This window comes from Nesoenas mayeri, assembly GCF_963082525.1.
Source record: "Nesoenas mayeri genome assembly, chromosome: 1".
Lineage (NCBI taxonomy): Eukaryota > Metazoa > Chordata > Aves > Columbiformes > Columbidae > Nesoenas > Nesoenas mayeri.
This window is the reverse complement of record NC_137541.1, coordinates 41595135-41615831: the sequence shown is the minus strand read 5'-3', so window position 1 is coordinate 41615831 and position 20697 is coordinate 41595135. Positions and strand designations below refer to the sequence as shown.

General features: G+C 39.0%; 1 protein-coding gene across 9 annotated transcripts in view; it reads left to right on the top strand.

Moving 5' to 3' along the window:
• The window catches only part of ATF7IP (activating transcription factor 7 interacting protein), a 367200-nt gene that overhangs the window by 87841 nt on the left and 258662 nt on the right, over nucleotides 1–20697 (top strand). For 7 of the 9 annotated variants that reach the window (XM_080362605.1, XM_080362608.1, XM_080362606.1 and 4 more), the window contains 5 exons: nucleotides 7015–7093; nucleotides 11395–11553; nucleotides 12512–12697; nucleotides 16217–16329; nucleotides 17750–19015. The exons of 1 other annotated variant lie outside the window; for it this stretch is intronic. In XM_080362605.1, the coding sequence (XP_080218731.1) occupies nucleotides 7015–7093; nucleotides 11395–11553; nucleotides 12512–12697; nucleotides 16217–16329; nucleotides 17750–18166 (954 nt within the window). In that variant the 3' untranslated portion in view covers nucleotides 18167–19015. Of the gene's footprint in view, nucleotides 1–7014; nucleotides 7098–11394; nucleotides 11554–12511; nucleotides 12698–16216; nucleotides 16330–17749; nucleotides 19016–20697 lie in introns of those variants that run through there. One more of the 9 variants, XM_080362604.1, reaches the window with a different exon arrangement.

Sequence of the window (20697 nt, the reverse complement as noted above, 5' to 3'; positions counted from 1 at the left end):
TCCCCACACCCACCCTGTTCCTAGAACATATTTTTAACATTGCTCCCCACAATTTCAGGTTGATTTTGCTATTATATAACGCCTTGGTGCGTCATCTATGATTGTGGTGGTGTGATGCTTCATGGATTTCTTTCTGTTTTGTTACTGTAAAAACTGTTCATAATAAAACTGTCTGCACTGTGTCAGTGTGCGACATGTCATCTTCAGAATTTCGATCTTTACTACCATGGAAGTAATTTTTGGTTTGTGCTCTATTTTTCTGTTGTTGCCTATTTTTCCTTTTGGTTTTCACTTTCAGAAACTGAAATGTTCCTCTATGAAAAGCAGGTGGCATTACAATGAATAGCTTTGTTATTACTACGTGATGAACTGAGCCATGGCGTTATATAATACCAAAACTTGTGGGTTTTTTTAAATAATATATTAATAGAGAAGTGCATATTCAGAACTTTCTGCAAAATACCAACATTCACCTTTTGGTTTTTCATGTGGTACAACATATGAACATGCTGGCATGTGTATGTATACTGTTTTATAAAACTATGTACTAGGTAACATTTTTTTGTTCAATTTGAGCTTTAGAGGTTTCTTTTTCAGTTTTCTTCAGTAGTTTGGAGTTGACATATATATGCTGTGATGTTCTGACCGCTTCCTTCTGTTACAAATTTCACAATTGCAGTTATGGTGGAAGATACCTCGTTTTCTCAACATCATGTCTACCATATATTCTTTGGCCTCTCAATTTGGTCTCTCTCCTTGTATTTTTTTTTCCTCATGGAACTGGAATAGCTTTTTTTCCCCTCCACCCCTTTTTTTTTTTCTTTCTTTCTCATTCTTTTCTAAAATTTCAAATGGTGAATCAACATCATTTGCAGCAATGCTGATCTGAAAATCTTGTTGGATAGCAAAGCTGAGGTGATATTCTTTCTCCCACTACGGTGTGTTTCACAACACTGTGAAGTGGTCTTAGCGTGTGGAAAAAGTGGAGCATAGCACAGAAGGTAGTAGCCTGTCTCAGTGTCCTTACTTTTCAAGAGGCAGATGAGGAACCTACTTCAGAATCACTTAAACGCCAGAGACATCCCTTCATTTTATTGCAAGGCTGATTCCTTTCTGATTTCCCTTTATTAATTTAACTATTGACTAGTGTGTAGGTTCATTATTAGATATTGCAGTCAATGGCATACGGGATATCTTCCAAAAGAACGAAGAAAGTTCTTAATTATAAAGCATTTACTTTTATTGCAAAACTTAATTGCGTCTTCAGATTCAGGTGAACCTGTTCACTGTATTTATGCGTTTTTAACAAGTTCTGGGTTTTTATTACGTCTAAGAACTCTTTTGCTACTATACTTGTATTTTAAATTTCTTCATCCATGTGCCATTGGTTCTAGAAAGTCACTGAATAATTCTTTTTTTTCCTCAAGGAAAACTGTTATTGCTGCTTTTTCCTAGCACTTCTCCCCACAAGTATAGTTTATTTGTCAGTATGTCTTTTTCTCGGTACTTTCTTTAATTGTTAAAAATACTTCTGTGGTTGGGATTGGAAGGAAGCAGATGATGCGCTGTCATAGTCTGTGCAGTGGAGAATGCATGAAATTCTGAGTATAGGACACTTTTACCAGTCCTTTGTAGAAAGCCCTGGAAAGTGTAGTTAAGGTAATATGATTCGAGATTTTATGTAAGAAATTGAAACAAAGCCTGTTTCTAGTAGTTTTCGTGGTTAAAAACGATCTGAAGGTGTTACTGAGAACAGTACTGAGAATCAGTACTATAGATCACTTTTTAGCAAAAGTTTTACAGCTAATAGAACACTTAGAAATACCAATTTCTAATATTAATTGGAAGAAAATGCACTAATCTGAAAGTTGCATTCATTTTATACATACTTTTTGTTATTTAATCTTCCATATGCACTATAAAGCAGTTTACATTTAACTGATTAAGTGGTGTTTAGAGGTGTTATGACTTAGCATCTGTTTCAGGACTCAACCAGGTTTCACTCAGGTATTTGAAAGGGATAAGAATTTGAAGGGATAAGACCCTCTTCTAGGGTCTTTCAGTTGCTATTTTCACAAGTTACATGCTTGGAATTTAAGTACTTATCCTTCATGCTTGCCAAGTGAGATGCTCAGCCGGGCATTTGACATGCAAGTGGAGCCCAGGGAGAGTTAGATATTGGTAAATGTGGTAGGTGTGGGCATGACTGCAAACTGAGGGCCTGCAATTTGCCAAGATTTTCTCTAAATAACACACTTTTCAAAACAGATCAAGCCTGTAAATGTGAAATGCCTTCTCCGTGGCTGGCTGTTTCAGGAAAAACACACAACACAGAATAACAGAGTAGCATTACAGTGCACCTACACCATCCTCCTGTATCTGGGGTGGTGCATGCTCAGCTGCTGCTTGGCTTGTAGTTCTCTTCTTCCCTGCTGCCTTTTCTCCTTTAGTTTTTTGCCTTTCTTTCTGCTCTTAATCATAGAGAGCTATGACTAGGGAAGTGATTGTGGCTATGACTAGAGAAGAGATTGTACCACTGTACTCAGCACTTGTGAGGCCGCACCTTGAATATTGTGTTCGGTTTTGGGCCCCTCATCATAAGAAGGATGTTGAAATATTAGAGAGAGTGCGGAGGAAGGCGAAAAAGCTGGTGAGGGGTCTGGAGCACAAGTCTGATGAGGAGTGGCTGGGGGAACTGGAGCTGTTTAGCCTGGAGAAAAGGAAGCTGAGGGGAGACCTTATCACTATCTACAACTGCCTGAAAGGAGGTTGTAGCATGGAGGATGTTGGTCTCTTCTCCCAAGTAGCAAGTGATAGGATGAGAGGAAATGGCCTCAAGTTGCACCAGAAGAGGTTTAGATTGGATATTAGAGAAAAATTTTTCATGGAGAGGATTGTCAGACATTGGAACAGGCTGCCCAGGGAAGTGGTGGAGTCACCGACCCTGGAGGTGTTTAAAAGACGTTTAGACCAGTTTCTTAGGGACTTGATTTAGTGCTAGATTTAGGTTAATGTTTGGACCCTCAGGATCCTGAGGGTTTCTTCCAACTGAAAGGGTTCTATGATTCTATACCTTGCAGTCCACTTTGCCCACTTCACCTTGTCTTTTGCCTTTCAACTCCGAGTCGCATGCATCTTCTTTGGCTGGATCTCTGGATCTACATTAGACTTAAGTATGAAATGATCAGTTACAGGACATGTTTTTATGCAAAACTTCTTATTGTAAATGGAAGTTTGCCAACCAGATGAGTAATGAAGATGTGACTATGTTAAAATTAGGAAGTCGGGAAAAGGTGAAGTTCTATATTTTTCTTGCTCTCTTTCTGAATTTTTTTTTTTCACACTTATCTTTAAAACTGTGACATTTCAAAGTAGGATTTGTTAGGTGTCATTTTTAATTTAATTTTTTTGTTGCATTGGTTTGTGTTAAGATTGTTACACTGCTGGCTGCTCTGTGAAAGCAGGGAAAGATTTAAACTAAGGCAGCTTAGATAAGGTTGTGGTTAACTGGATGGTTCAGTTTATGATGTTACTAGTTAGAGATTGTACAAAGTTACGTCATCATCAATGGATAAAACAGCATATACGTTAACATACATGAGCTGTTAAGAAGGATGGCAATGGGAGTTAGGTAATTCATATTTATTTTAAATCTCAATGTAAATTTTTTCCGTTTGACTGCTAGAAACTACCCAGATGCTGTTGTATACTTCTAAACCATCACATTTAAGAGCCACTTCTGTCTGCTTGGAGACTGTGCTCTCATTCTGACAAATGATGAAATGGTGGGTTTGGAGGTTTTGTTTGCTCTGCGCCCCCCTCTTTTTTTTTTGGTAACTGTGATCTTTAAACAGGTAGAGATCCCTTCATATTACTATATTACTGTGGTTGTTCTGTTTCTGTTCCAGCTTGTTAGATATATTCTAAGGTGACTGAATCTTCTGTTACTCAGACATGCTAGGCAATGTGTGAAATAGAGCACTGGGCATATGGTTTGGGATCTCATTAAGTGGTTTCAATTATTTCATTAGTGTGACTACAGTGATGAAGAGGTGTTACGATTGCATCATCTTGCTCTTCTGCAGAGATCAGCTGAAGCAGATCCAGATTCTTGGCTTACTGTGTTTGGAGAAAGATGAAAACTGAGAGCAGACCAGAATGCCATGACTTTGCTTTTCTGTGTTAGCAGTTTCTGCCCAAACTCCTCCAGAGATCTAATATTAGAGCACTGAAAGACTTATTCTCTTACTTGAGTTTTTGACAAATGTGAAGATTGTTGATACATGACTGAAAGTTCAGTGTCATCATCCTTCATCCAGGCCTTCATCCGGGCCACAAACCTTCTTAAGGTGGCTTCTGATTTTGCTCAGAGCTGTTTGTCTGAGTCTCTTCTGGTGTGTGGCACAGCAGTCTCCTCCTCAAAATCCCATTCCCTTTTATTCACAGAGGCAATAGCAGTTGTTCCTCTCTAGCCTTTCCTCACACATAGCTCTGTTGTAAACTGGAGTTTTCACAGGTCCTTGTAGCAACAAAAATTTCTCTGAGAGAATTTCTGGGTAAAATAGTCATGATACTCAAAGGAAATTGTTTTATTTTCTTGGTTGTTTGGGCACAGGATCTTCTGAAAACCATTTATGACTTGCTTTGGGCAGAGATGATTCCAAATGGTTCCATGTGTAGATCTTAACCATTCAGATGGTAACTGACAGCATTCCTGCACCATCATCCCCACCCACCCCCCCACCCCCAGGCAGGAAACACAATATGCAGCACTTTCAGTGATTCAAGTTTCCCTAAAATTTTCCTGAACCCCTAAACTTCATTCAGGGGATACGTGCGGTGGTTGAACTAGAGGAATCTGGGTGTGGAGTCAAGACTTCAGGGTGCTCTGTGTGTGGAGTTACAGCATCTTAGAGTAGCTGGTGTGTGTGCCATGGAACTGGGGCTGGGGGATGTACCACAGAGCACCACTCAAAACGCTTTCCTGAAGATCCGCAACTTCTAGTGTGGGCTGTGGATAGAACTCAACTACTTACGGATAGTTCCTGTTGAGGAGATGGCTACCAGAGTTATTTAGTAGAAAACCTTGAGTAGTGTGGCTAGCTGCAAAGAAGGTCTTTCCTTCCAAGAAACGCCTGTATGAAACCTTGTTGGCTGATTTGATTTATCATTTAATAGTTGCCTGTTTAACTAAAGATTTTGGCTGTCCAGACACAGCAAAATTAAAAAAAAAAAAAAAATACATGCAGCGACACTTGTGTATTTGGAAACCCAAAGAACTTTCTTGACTGGCACAGTGAAGCAGGGTTTCAAAACAGCTCTCAGAGTATTTTTCTAAGGATTTAAATTTCCTTGTGGAGGAAGAATTGACAGAAATGTATTTTATAATGGGGAGAAATAAATAGCTTAGTTATAGTTTTGTCTTTCTCAATAGTTTTTTCTTTCTCCAGTTCCTTATAAATCTCCCCCTCCATTTTTCAATCTGCTTTCTCCTGGCAGAGAGCACCGTAGTTCAAAATACACGTCATTGACTGGGAAGATGATCAAGTTGGAATGAAATTCCTCTTGACTTTATGCTAATCAAGTAATCATTGATTATTTGAGTGTGCCTTTCATCTTAAGCTTTAAGTGGGTAATTCAGCTCGTCATACTGAGAAAACTGAAGCTGGAAGGTCTTTGAAATAAAAATCCTTCAACAGAAGAATTCCATGGTTAATAAATCTGAAAGATGTTTTTTCTGTGTATAGCAAAGATAGGGTCCCTACAGAGGTCTCTTCTATTGCCCGTGAACATAAGTAGTTAGATATTTCTTACTCAAATAGTATATCACGTAGGTTATTAGCAGAATTTCATCAGTGGCAGCATCAGAACTTAAGGCAAGAGGAAACTGGGTTGTAATAATGCATAATGAAGAGATTGCTCGTGTCAGGCACTGAAAATTCAGTGACCAAGAATTTGGACCCAGGGTTTTTTTTGCTTTTAGGAATCATATGATACCTCTTTTCCCCCTCCTCAAAACCTTGCCTGTGTGAGAATTGTCTTTAGGGACCTCCCTAAAGGCTTAGTTTTCCCCAGATGAAAGCTCGTAGAGGAGATAGTCTCAATCCTTGGGCCTTTTGCATCTGTCCCCATCAGGCTACACAAAAAAATGTCTGATCTTCCCAGGATTTATCATGTTGGTATTTGGACGGGCCATGTGGGGCATATAACTCTACAATTTTTTCCATGTTAATTGTTCAGAGGTTTTGATAATTATGTTGCTTTCTTAACCCTTTGTCTGTCCTAAGGAACCTGGTTTAATCCATAAATCATTAGCAGTTCAGTATAACAATACATAATTTAGGATTTTTTTTTCCTGGAAAAGTATATTTAAAAACACAGGAATATGTAGGACCTCCTCCAGTATTTTTTCCATAACCTAAAGGAAAATGTTGGTGGTCCCTCCAGTCTGAACAGCCAAGAAACAGCAATTGATCCAGAAGATAAATGTTGTTTGATGGTCCTCTAGGTCTTTTTAGAACATTTAGCCTTCACCATAGCTTAAAAAGATCCCTTTACGCCCTCTAAAGAGATGGTTACAAATGACTTCATATGTAGAATGCTAAAATTTGTAATAATGGATGAAAACACAATCATAAAATTGCTTTAAAAAGATGGATACAATTGGAGTCTTCTGGTGGCTCAATTATGAAGTCATAATGGAAAGATACTTTGTAAAAGCAAATTGTTATTTATTTATCTGTAATAACAATATGCTACTGGTCATCAGGTTTCTTTACTCCTTACAAAGCTAAAAATACTTAAATGATAACGCAATACAATCATTGGTTATTGCCTGTTTTTCAAGTTCTGGGAAATTTGCCTGAAATTTCCTCCTCTTGCTCATTCAATCAGTTCCTTTCCAATAAGTTAATCAATTCTGAGACCTCTCCTTGTCAATGCTCAGTTTGTATCCCTTTTTCACCTGTGTTCCCTGGATTTGCTTTTGCAAAATGAAGAAGTTTTGTCTTTCAGAGCGGGAAGGTCACAGGAAGCGAATCAGGAGGTATCATTGATCTTACACTGGATGAAGAGGATGATGGTGCTTCTCAAGGTAGGTGAAAAGATTTTGCTAGCTGCAGGGGTAGTTGAGCTACAAGTAGTATTTCATCCCTTGAATGACAGAAGGGAATAAACATCTGTTCCTGCTTAGTTTGTTTTATTCCTTGGTGTTTTAGTTAGATGGGACTGTTATTAAAGAAATCTGCTAGGCATTAAATAAAAGGAATTCTACTTACTGTAAAACACTTTAAGATTTTTACCTTTCATTTAATTTAAACATTGTCACTATCTACCCTTAAATCTGTTAGGCTTTTGAAATAATTTGAGATGTTTGAATTCTTTATTATATTTTGGAAGATTTTTCTAGATGTATTTCCTTTTTTCTGTTTACTGATTAATTAAAGACCTTTTAATTCTACAGTTTGTATTCAGGCATTAGGTTATTACAGTTTCTAATCTTTTGTTTAACTCCAAAACTGTGTGTACAAGAATTTAGATACCAAATGCAGATCTGCTCTTTGCTTTGGGACTGTGTGCCAAGATTAGAGTAAATCTAGTTGTGTTCTTACGTCCTTTGGCAGTGTGGATGCACTTCATCTTACAAAAATTGTATTACATTTAAAGTCTTGCATAACTGTGGGCAGGTCTAATTACAAATGAGCATTATATTAGTGAAGAATCATAGTATCTCAGAGGAGTAATAAGTCTGTACTTAAGACTATGTATTGCACTGTCATCTTCTTTGAAAAATTGATATTTCTGCTATTAGAGATAAAATTTTAATTCTGCATGGTCTCTAAATGGTTGGTTGAAATGACTGAAGATTCAGGTTGAGTGTAAATTTGAACATTGTGGTAGATGTTTTTAACTTGTTTATGTAATCTACTCTTCGTCCCGTCCTTTTTCTAATGAAGTTTCCATTTGGATCAATAATTAAAGTAAATATCTGTAATACTGTATAACAAAGTATGCATATAGAGTAAATTAGACTTAAACTTTAGATTGAGAACTATAGACTTTCTAGGTGTTTTGTTTTGTGAGGTTATTAAACTGAAACCAGAGTTTCTATTGGGTCATGGAAGAGCAGAACTGTAGAGACTATCGTCAAGACCAGTCTTCAATCATGGTAGATAGGCCAAGCTCTGTGCATTATTTTTAAGGGCCAATAAGGTTTTGAATGTGAGGTATTCTTGATTTTTTGTTTTTTGGGGGAGTGGATTGGTTCTTTTTTTTAGTGTCATAGTGACTAGGACCTCTAATCGTGTGCTTGAGCCACTGGGTTTGGACACAGTACTCCTGCAAAACAGAGTTCCTGTCCTTCAAGAGCTATTGCTTTCGCATTTTGAAACCTCACCCTTTTATTAACACAGAAATATGTGTCTCTGACTTCTAACGCTACTTTTTACATATAGCAGTTTGCAGTCAAATAGTGCTTCATGTGTAGGGGGACGGAAAGGAATTACCATCATTTGCATTTCCTCTCTTCGTTACCTTATAAGACAAGCAACGCACAGACAATCTGTAATCAACAACATATGCGGGTTTTCCTGATCACCTTCACTGCCCCAGGAAAAATTTCCCACATTAATAGTAGAGGTTCTTATCAATTCTTATCAGTGGCTGATGTTGCACTCTCTGCTGTCATTATTTTTCTAGTTCCCAAGTCTTAGCTTTGTTCCTGCGCACTCTTTTGGTCCACCTCCATACTGGTAGCATCTCCCAGTTAGTACACTGGCAACTAAATTTAGTGCACACTTCCTGATGTGTGCAAAAAAAAATGAAAAAGTTGCGTAACATTTGAGAAACGATGGTGTTAATTTCTGTCCAGAGCAATTGTTGTCATCTTTTTATCAAAGAGTAGTCTTAGATACTTTTCTGTCTGCAAGTATCTTCTGACACTTGTACAGTCCTCTTGCTGTCCTTTTTATTAAATATTTGTGTAGCGCGCTGCATCAAATTATTTACTAAAATAATGAATAGATTTAGCTGATACCTATCCCTAGCCTAAAGCAGATTTGTAATCTAAGGAAGATACACAAGAGTACTCTTGAAAGATCCATGTTCTGGGTTTTTTTGCATTTATATTTTTGTAAGAAAAAAATATTTTTCTGGATCATTTTTTCTTATTCTTGAACATACGTATACCATCTTTGCTGTTCTGTAATCCCATTATACCGCTGCTGAATTAGTGTGTTGATTAAAACTCCTTGCTGCTATAACTGCAGTGTTGTAGGCACATTTGCTGGCATGGAACTCAGCCCCTCTTTTTTTTCTTTTTCCTGTGTTAGATTTGGAGCTTTACTTATTCCACAAGTAGTAGTGATTTCCATTTTATGCTCATTTCCATAAATCAGATTGTCTTGTCTGCTCCAGTTCCACATTTTTAATGAGTACGATGCTGTGTTCATTTAGCATTGGAACTCTTCCTGTATTACTTTTAACCTTAGGCCTGTGCTTACTGTGCACCCAGTCATCTTGTTTTCCTTGCTGATTTTTTACTTACATAGCTAAATTAGCCTTTGCTATTCATTTCCATCTATTCTGTGATGTCTAGTTGGTTACCTTTCATCACTTGCTGAGACTGGTGCAATCCTGACCTGCCTTACATCAACTGGAATCTTCACAGGGCTCTTGATTAGTCAGGGACAAATGAGCTTCTGTGTGAGATTAAAACAAAAGAAAAACCAAAAAAGCCCAGACTGGCATTTTTACTTGAACAGCATTTTTACAAGAGTAGCATGTCTGGGTTTTCACTAGTTGGATTGCGAGCACATCTTCTCTGCGTCATGACTAACAATGCACTCGCATCACTTACATCATCCAGTGGCAGCTGAAGCGTGCATCAGACTGTAAATATTCAAAGTAAACAGGTGTGTGCATCTTTATGGGATTCTCTTCAGAGTCACAGAATTTGTTGAACACCGGAAAAATCTCTCATGGAAAATAAAAGAAGCTGGAACTAATCACAGGACCTGTTAGTTGATGAAAGAGCTGGAAACATCTCACCTTTTGTTTTCAAAATGAGCACCCCTTTACTGTTCCTTTTATAGACTTTGAAAAAAAGAAAATTGTATTTTCATCAAACACCTTCAGTGAGGTAGTTCAGCTGTTCAGTCTACAGAAAGACAATATGGTCTGCAATTTATATTGTATTTTATTTTTGAGGTCTTGAATTGTATTTAATTTATCATATAGCAGATTGTGAAGGGTACTGCTGTTTCAAGCTATTAGTAGCTGATGTTAAAGACAACTCTGTTAGGCCATCAAAATAGTCTCCAGCTGATAAAGAACCCAACAACTTGAGCAACACTGCCATTAACCCTGTTCTTAATGCTTTGAAATCTAGTTAGTATACTTAATTGATAGATTCTAAATGTGTTTTTTAATATACTGTTGATATGTTTTCTCAAGAGTGAAATACATATTAATGCTTTTTTATTTTTATATTGTGCACTCTTTTACTAAATTAGTGGCTGCTGCATGTACAGTTTCATTAGGGAAAATCTTTTTTGAATGAGTGCCCTTAAAACCTACTCTTGTATCTCGTGTTTTTTAGTTGTTGGTGGTGCCCTCTCTGCTCACTATTACTTTAATCTAGCTGAAATATCTAGGCAAAAGCTTCTCAATTTTTCTTTATTTAGCTTGTGCACAGGCTTGATTACATACAGACTTAAGTGAATATTTCATGTTGACACAAATAAACTAAAGCAGGAAAAAATATCTCTGTGATAAACTATAGATAGAGACACTGTTACTTCTCAGAGTAAGTCATGTTGAGGAGGGTGTTAATGCGAGAAAGCAACTTTAATTCTCTTTTAAAGTTTTCTATAAGTAATAAAGTGATTTTTTAAGAAAATAGCATGGAAAATCAAACCAGCAATAAATGGAGCTGACTAAACATTGAAGAAAGGAAAGAATCAGCAAATAATAAAAGGATGTAATCATCAAAGGTAGACAAGTTTTATTTAGGGAGCTGTGTCACTTTTTTGAAACAACTTGCGTACAGCAACCTTTAGAACTTTTTAAGGTTTTGGGCTATTCTTTTTTTAATAGAAATTTTGAGGACTTTGGCATAGTGTTCCATTAAATTCAGGTTTCCAAAGTATGGTGGCTTCATGATGATAGAATGAAACATCATGGAGTGTGGCGGTGGAAAGATTGAGATTATGCAAGTGAGGGGGCTTGAATGAGTTTTCTACAGTTTTGTTTGCAGAATGAAAAGATGGAAGAAGTGTCATGCTAGGGAATATTCTTTGCTGATCTGCAAATGACAGAGGGGAAAAAAAGATTTTAAAACTCTGCAATGTTCTAATTTCTGTTTGCTGTTGCCCACAACTTCATTTTGTTTCAAAGCAGGTAGCAAGAAGCAGAACTCGACACCTGTTACAGGATTGAGCACCCCCGCCCAGCCCGCGGCTCGACCCTTGCAGCCTGCGCAGCCCAACGCTGCCCAGCAGACAGGTGTGCCCACAAGCGGACCCTCCCAGAACGCCATTCATGTGTTACCTACAGGTACCTTCATTGTACATCCTTGTGTGAATGCACTGGCTGCTATTTTTCTTAAAGTAGACTCTTGAGTGTTCTGCGTTGTGCTGATCTTTTCAGGTGAATGTTCAGAATGTTTGAGGCACTTTTTAGTCTTCCATTCTAGTCAGTTTCCAATAACTTTCTTCTTTTTAACCGATGAAGTGAAAGCAGAAGATAGTCTAGTTGTTTGGAAAGAATTCAGGATCAAATTAATTCCATGGAGAGGAAGAAATCCTGCTAAGGGTGGTCATGGAAATTATTAAATATGGAGTTGTTTGTAAAAGTGAAGGAGAGGAAACCTGTAGCAGTTGCATTATTTAAGTAATGCGGAAAAAAACATTAGCAACATCACTCCAGGCTCTCTTCAACTGCACTTGTCAATTAATCCTCTTGGCAGAATGAATGGCAAGGCTGACAATGAACTTCCATCCCTAATTAAATGTTATTTTGTCTGCTGTGTTATTTTTTAATTTTTCTTTCTAACATAAAGAAACATAGATCGTCTTTTTTATATTACTCTCTTCTATAGATTGTTGAAGATTAGTTGTCTTATGACTAGTCTGTTCTGCAGACTCTTTGGTGGTGGGTTTTATATTCTTAACAGCTGTGCTTAGATTCAGGACCTTTTTTGTGGGGGGAGCAGGTATTACATTTATCTTTTCTGTTTGGCATTTATATATATATATATATATATATATATATATATATTTCTGTTTGGCATATATATATAGGCATTATTATTTCAGGTGAAAAACACTGTTTGTTTAGACTGTTTTTTCTTTTCTTGCATTATGAAAAGCAGATAGCATTTCACAGATATAGTTCTCATTTTGTGTGACTCAGATGAGTCAGTTTTCCAAACGAGATGTGTACTCTGGAATACGCACATCAGCTTTAATGTCGTGGAATTCCATTCTAGGATGTGATCTCTGTCTTTTTCCAGCTTCAACAACAGTGAATGTAACTCATCGACCAGTGACTCAAACTGCTGCAAAACTTCCTATACCAAGAACCCCCACGAACCATCAGGTGGTCTATACCACCCTTCCCGCACCACCAGCTCAGAATCCCGTCAGAGGAGCTGTCATGCAAGGCCCAGGTCTAAGGCCGGTCAACCCACAGACTGGAGGTAGGGGATGCTTTTCGTCCATGCACACTTTAGCATGGCACAGCTTGATGTGTTCTACCTGACGGATGTGGCGTTCTGTTTTTTGGTTTAGATTTGTCAATTGGTTTTTTTACATGACTAGTCCTAATTATAGAGGTTAGAGGGGTTTTTTTCCACCATAGAGAGCTGAGAAAATCTCAGACTGTTAAGAAGTCATTCCCCCTGCAGCTATGTGAATGAGCAAAAATGGAATTTAAGTCATCCCAAGCACTGACTCTGCCAATTAAGCATCTCTGGATGACATGCCCAACACTTTACAAGGTAGCAGAAGGTAATGTGATAAGCGTTGCTGTTTTGTAGAAAGATAATTAGAGACCGTTTTGCTATTACGGAGTAAGATTAAGACATAAGTATGTAGTAAATCGTATTCGATTTCCTGTCTAAAAGTTACATTTATATCAGGCATCCTAATGTAATTCCTTAACAACCTCTGATATCTTATGCCCAGCGAATTTTCTTATTCTCTCTAGGCCTGGACAAATGAAATTTTTCACTAAATGTATCAGAAATTGAGGCAGGCTTGAATTTCTTTGATTAGAGATGTCAACAAGTTCATCTCTTGACTTTGCAAACGTAACTGGTATCTTCCCACAGCAGTAATTCATTTTCAAAATCGAGTAGTAGATATCAAAAGTTACCTTAAAGTTAAATGATAGTTTACATTTTGTCACTAAGTGGTGGATATTAGCTGCCTTTTCTTAGTCTCCCACGTTTTCTACACAATGCTTATTTTAACACCATTATGTTAAACGTAAATTTCCCTGTTCCAGTGCACTATGAGTCTACTTTTGTGATGTCCAGGTAGTGATTTTGTAGACACCATCTGTATAAGCCAGACTCAGAACATGCTGTCCTTGAGACATGTAAGACAATTCCTGTGTAGGTTTTTGCAGAAATAATGTATTAATTGTTCTGAAATGACAGGTTTTGGAAAGGAGAATATCCATGTATGTTTGTAGCAATTTAATTCTAAGTATCTCTTACGACTGGATTTGGCTGTGTTGTTGTAGGCTGTGAAAAATCAGCTGTGCTAGCCAAGCAGAAGTTGATCAGGCAGTTCTTGAGCTACCTCTATGAAATGTCATGGTGTGAGGAAATTATTCTTTTCAGACTACTTGTTAACATTTCTTGAACTTCTTACACTCTTGTGCATTTGAGTTGGGGTTTTGCTGACCAGCATCTTTTGAGGGATGTGTCTGCATCTTGTGTTCCTGTTGACAAAAGGCCATAAAAGACAAGGTACCATCAGCCCATGCTTAGTTTTCTTCATCATTACCCTTTGCTGCAAGTTAGACATGTGTGATCTACTTGTTTTGGAAGGACTTTTCAGTACTTAACTGTGCATTCACTTACGTTGGTTATTTTTAATAATATTTTCTTTTTTCGTACCAAAATATAAAATACATGTTTTTTGTCAGAATCTACCAAATTCTTAGAGCAGTTATTATGGCACGTCACTAGTATTAATATCTACAGAATACTTTTTAGTGTTGGAAGTGCAAGATAATTAATGTGTTGTTGAAGAACATATAATAGATAATACACTATTTTAAGGCCTTTTCTAGGAGAACTCAATGAGATAGGGAATTCATATGCTGTTCAGGCAAGGTCATCCAAAACCAGATCTCTGTGTAATGTGCTTCTGATGTGATGGTCCAGTGATACAACGAATGCTTGTCATTCTGTTGTCTGCTTATGAATTCTCAGAAATCATGGCAGGTTTCCATCAAAATAATTAAAATTCAGCTTGACCAGACCCTGAATAACCTAATCTAAGACCATTCTTTCAGCAGAAGGTTGGACCACGTCATCTCCAGAGGTCACTTCAAACCTGAACGTTTCTGTGATTCTGTTAGAGACACTTTTGTTACTCTGGCTTTAATATGCAGTACTGTTGTCTGACAAGCCACCTAAGACATAAGAAAATGATGGTTCCTCAATAGTGTTGTGCGTTCCCTGTACCTCAGGACAAGGAAGCCAGATGGTTTGCCTGAGTAGATAAAAGACCAGTTTAGTTACAATACAGATTATTTACATCTTAGGCAGAGAGGTTTCATGTACTGTTAACCAAAACACAAGCATGTTTCTTGATCCCTTTTATCTGTCATGAGTTTTCATCTTTGAGTCCATTCTGTATGTTTCACCACCTTTGTTACACAGCTTTCAGAAATGCTGCTGCTGATGTGTATTGGCTTATATGACCATTGAAACAGTCTTTAGTGTCAGTAGCAGATGCTTCAGGAGTAAGATCTCTTCACTTTGTCTTTGAAAGATTAACTGTGAGAACTCATCCAAAGTGTTTTGCAAATTGTAGTTTTGTACTTCTACCTGAACCAAGTACTATGCCTACCTAGAAATAATGCTAAGTTTGTACCTTGTATCTTATTAAGGCATTTCTGTCCATCTTTCTTCAGATTATTGTAATTTCCTGAGATAGTCACAACCATGCTGAAGCAGTGTATCTGATTGGATTCTCATGGATGAGAAATAGCCAGTTCAGGTGACTGCTTATCCTATAGGAGTTTGCACAGCTTCATTAGCTTCTTAGAGCAATGTGTCAATAGGAAAAAGATGTGCAGCAGCTACCTAGATTTCAGCACTTTATTATAAAGCATTAAGATATAGCACTCTGAGCTCCCTGCCTCAGACTCACAGATTACAGACTTCAGACACTCATCACCTATTGTCATAGCTTGATGCCTGTTTAGATAGAGAAGAAGGTGGTGGAGATTGCCCCAAATCTTCTATTTCTATACAGAAACAAAGGGGACACCCTAGGCGACCCAAAGCAATGAGCAAAAGCTTTGAGCTCACAGAACATACACGTTCCAACAGTAAATGGACAAAATATTACTTAGGAGAGTGAGATGTAGTATAAAATGAATGAAAACTTGCTGGTTTGCAAGAGTTCCAGATATTTTCTACAGGGCTATTACATTATCTAATGAATTCCTGGCAGTCAGGTCAGTTTGGGGTGGAAATGAATGAAATGGTAACGCCTGTGGGTAACATCGTGGGGTCTGTTCTGTGAGGGAGGACAAGCTTCTTGGACATCAAATTATCTTTTTTGGGTTCTAGTGCCATCACAGCACAGTCTTCTCGCATTTTAATACTAAGTGGATGCAATACTGCTGCTGCAGCTTTTATCTTTTCCCTTCTGAATCTTAAAGTGATGTAATTTTTCTTTTCATACTTAAGCTCCCTGTATCTCTCACCTTCCCCACCCGTTTCTGTCATGCTTACAAATTATTAAAATATCATTCTGTCCCCTCTGCAGACATAAGCACTTGCTCTCACTTCTACAGCTTCAGGGGATTGTTGTTATTGTGCTGTATTTCATCAGTCTGCTGGCAGTTTGAGGAGAGTATGTCAGTTTGAAATCTGGTGTCATCCAGCTGAACGAGGGAGTTGGTCTTACAGTGTTCTGTTTAGCTGATTTTAAGTATTGAATACTCAGAATATTCACCCTGCTTCTTATAGGTATGACAGTACGAATGCCTCAAACAACTACATATGTTGTGAACAGCGGAATAACTCTTGGATCTGGAGCACCCCAGCTTACAGTGCATCATCGACCACCACAAGTGCATGCTGTGAGTAGTTATTTCAAAATTGCTTAGTGCAGTTTCAGGCTTGTCACTGCATTAATGTCTTTCACATTGCTTCTTAGTGTGAACTGCAGAATACTGAAATGCCTTGTAGACACTTGGCAGCCAGTTCCCCTGCATAGCACCGCCCTGTCACCTACCGCAACTTCTGCCAAGAATGGTGAAAGCTGCGCTGTTAGCTTACCCCAGAGTTCTCCAGATCACCAGTAGCACATATTGAAGAATGGTGCATGAATTGTCTGCAGGTGACTTGTGGAGTCAAGGAGATAGAAGAACTGCCACTAAAAGTTTAGTCATGGTTTGGCTACGAGTTGGATGACCAGTTTCTCAGTGCAGCTGTTTGCAAAACTGAGGTAGGAGGGCAGAGTAGAGACAGGACCCTCAAGGTTACCAGCTCTCAAATTTCAGAGGGATTTTTTATCACTGTTGGGGGTGATTACTGCTGCATCACCGCAAACCCCTTTTCATAAGTATTTCAGAATTTACTCTAACTCATTTCATACGCTTTTGCTGTTGAGACTAAAGCAACTGCATTGCCTGCATACTCGCTGTTGGGCAGTCACATACATCACTTGTGATGTGCTGAAGTGGTAAACAGATTACCAACAAGGTGGCTCACAATTCTTTCAGTCTAGACACCATTCAACTTCATGCATTCTCCAGTGATAAATGATGAGAATAAATCAAACCTATATCACACAGAGCACTTAAGATGACAAAAACTGTCCCAGATTCCAACCCAAAGGGCACCTGACTTGAAGAATAACAAAATTTTGTACTTGTAACGACATTCCTAAATTCATCTTGACTAATGCCAAGGGCAGTTTCTGTGGTGAAAAAAAACACAAAAATTGAAAGCTACATTTGTGCCCTTATTTCAAAATTTTCTGGAAACTGAGGCTGAGCTTTTGTGATCAGTTTAAGGTGATAACAGCCACGTGCGCAGTTACCCATTTTCTCCTTTTGTGACTGAAAATCTGCCTGTTGAAAAGATGATGTGTTGTCAGCTTAATCCATTGCCTGGGGTGTTTTGGGTAATACAGGAACAGCAGCCCAAAGTCATTGTGCACCTGCCTGCTCGGTCCTTGGTTTGTGACACAGTGTTCAGTCCATCACCTCTTGGGTGCGAGGCAAAGAGGATGTAGGGAAATAAGTGGCAATTATCATCCGTACAGTTACGGATTTATATGCAATTAATAAGAACTTATGGCATCCTTGGTCCTGCCCCTTTTCAGCCTTTGGTGCCAGTCTCTTGCCAGTGTTCTCTCTGCACACAGGGCTGAGAGCTGTGATGGTTTGATGACTGCAGGCTCATTTGCTTCCATTTGCCTGGGGAATGATGAACTAAACCGCCTTCCACTGCTGTAGCCTCTGACCTTGCCCGTCTTGTTCTTACATTGCCTAGGAGCCACCACGCCCGGTGCATCCCGCCCCACTCCCAGAGGCCCCGCAGCCCCCACGTCTGCCCCCTGAAGCGGCCAACACTTCTCTGCCTCAGAAGCCCCAGCTGAAGCTGGCACGGGTACAGAGCCAGAACGGTATCGTGCTGTCATGGAGCGTCACGGAGGTGGACCGGAGCTGCGCCACCGTGGACAGTTACCATCTCTACGCCTACCACGAGGACCCGAGTGCCACCATGCCCTCCCAGTGGAAGAAGATTGGGGAAGTGAAGGCCCTCCCGCTACCCATGGCATGCACTCTTACGCAGTTTGTGTCTGGCAGCAAATACTACTTTGCAGTCCGGGCTAAGGACATCTATGGACGTTTTGGACCCTTCTGTGATCCCCAGTCCACAGATGTGATCTCTTCCCAGAGCAGTTAAACTAGAGATCTTTGGAGCCTTTAAACTTGTCCTACTTCCAAGAATTACCCCTGTTTTGGGGGGTTGATCCCATGCATGAAATTCACTTTTAAATCCACTCTCTGCAGGATTATTTTAGACAGTTGTGTGATACACTACATTCAGAACCAAAAGAAAAATAAAATCTCACCTGCAGCGAGAGAGCCTGATTTTTCTGGAGAGCTCGAGCCCTGGGGCATTTAAAAATTTTGTTTTCCTTTCCATGACAGCTGTTTCACCTAGATACCCACCTACCGTTCGTCCAAGGGCACCCTGGATGCCTGGGATTCTGCTTCAGAGCGGGAACAAAATAATAAATTACAGTTTATCTGAAGCAAAACATACACATCTGTAGTATCTATCAAGGCACTAACATGAGGGCAAGAACAGATTTGCTTCTTGCCCCCCACCGCTCTGTGAGCAGCCGATGATATGGAGGGTGATTCAAGGTCTCACTTTTGTACTGGAAGATTGAGCAGTTCTGTCTTACTTTGCAAACTGTAATGAGCTCTCTGAGGGGAGGGAAGGGAACTTGAGTCTGGCTGGGGAACCAGTATGTGTGTAGATTTGGAGGTTGTGGGGAAAGAAGTAAATCACCCCACTACCTCTTACCTCACCTAAAGGAGAACGCTGCTGGACTTTGAGCATCCTCCCCCACTCACACTGGGAGCATGTCCAGGTCAGATCTGAAACTGCATTGTGGAGATGGCATTCACACCTCTCTAGCTCAGATAATTTCTTTGCCCCTCCCCTCATACGTCCAGCCCTGGTTTTTTAGATTTATTTTGTGCCTTAAAGAATAATTTCAGAAATAAATGTAGCCAGATACCTTGTGGTGGTTTTTTGTTTGCTTGGAGGTTTTTTTTTTTCCCTTTACCCTTCCAGCCTTTCATTACTGCTTCTTGTTTTCCTGGCCTGCAGTAATTATTATTGTTGTAAAGACTGGGAAGTGGAACGTCTGCTGATGCTGGATTGATCTTTATCTGCGGTATCATTCAACTTTTTCCTCACTGTAATTCTTGAGTAGCTGGTTTTGTCCTGTCAAGAATATTAGAGTGTACAGACAGTATTTTCCACCAGAGCCTTTCCCTGTTCTTTTGGGAAAGCTGTATCCTGCAGTTCAGCCAAAGAAGAAACCTGTGGTGTGGCACCATGAAAGCTTCTCGCTATTTGCACTCGGTTTGGGTGTTCAATTAGTACAAAAAGATAAGTTGGCTTCCCAGTTCTTTTCTCTCAGTCACCTGCCTGCCTCTGCAGGAAGGTAACACACTCAGAGCAGTTCAGAAACAATTTCAGACACTGGCCTAAAAGTTGTGGGCAAGTGCAGATGTTAATAGATGCTTTCATGATGCTTCTGAGCTGAGAAATTGGTGCATGTGCCCCACTGTCATTGACATGTTAAACCTGCATTTTGCAGAACCAGATTGTAATGCACCTCAACAAGAAAGTGTATGTAAGGTTTTTATTCTGGAACTTCTCAGAACAAGGACTGCGGTCTCATTCCTGCCCAGCAGAGCCACAGTGGATTTAGAAGGGAAAGAAGGGTTTTTTTTAATCTGCTTTGCCATGTAGCAAAGCTGTAGAAGGTAAAGATTTTTTTTTTTAATTTAAATGCTCTTTGTCATAAAACCAACATGTTAAAATGTAAAGCAATGTTGAAAAAGAGCAGGAAAAATGAAATACAAAACATGGCTGGTGAAATACACTATGAGATGATAGGTTCTTTAGTTGTGTTCCCTTCAAGACCTTCTATCAATCGGCAAAAGCAACTGCATTATAGACTTTTGTCTATACTATTTTACTGCACTCCTTCATGTAGCTGGGATTGTCACTTCTGTCAAGTGAGTAATGAATATTTTCTGTATGGAAACTTGCAGTTAAAGTACAGCAGTTCTGTTGATTTGGGTGACCAAAAATTCTGTCACAGTCCAAGTATCATGAGAGAAGGTTCCCACTGAATCTCATGTACGAACGATGTGTAACCTTTCCTTCCAATAACAGTTGTCCCTGTATTACTGGTGCCAATAATCAATAATGCCTTTAATTTTTCTATGTTTAATTAAATGTTTTGTCTGCCTGTTTCAAGGAATAATAATTGAATAATGCATTCAGACTACTTACAGAAAGTTGGGTCTTTATAAAGCCAGTTCTGTATTAGAGGTTAGAACAGTTCATTCCAGTTGGTGGCTGTCAAGTCCTCCTTGGGCGATTTTTTTTTTTAATGTGTCTTTGAGGTGGTACCAAAGGGCCGTTGGCCATATCAATACAATGAGGTTTTATAGTTTGAAAGTTAAAATAAATATTAGAATACAACCCAGAACTTAAGCTGCTTATTTAATTGTGATTCCAGCCCAAACTATACATGAGCTTTTCTATAGTTTGTGGTTGCATTTAAGTCACGATTGTTCTTAGCGTTGTCTTGCTTGGGATAGGTGGGGAGTGAGAGTCCTGCGTCACCATGTTTTTCTTTCCTCCAGTGGAGGGCTGGTCTGGTACAGGTTTGGAGGTTTTGT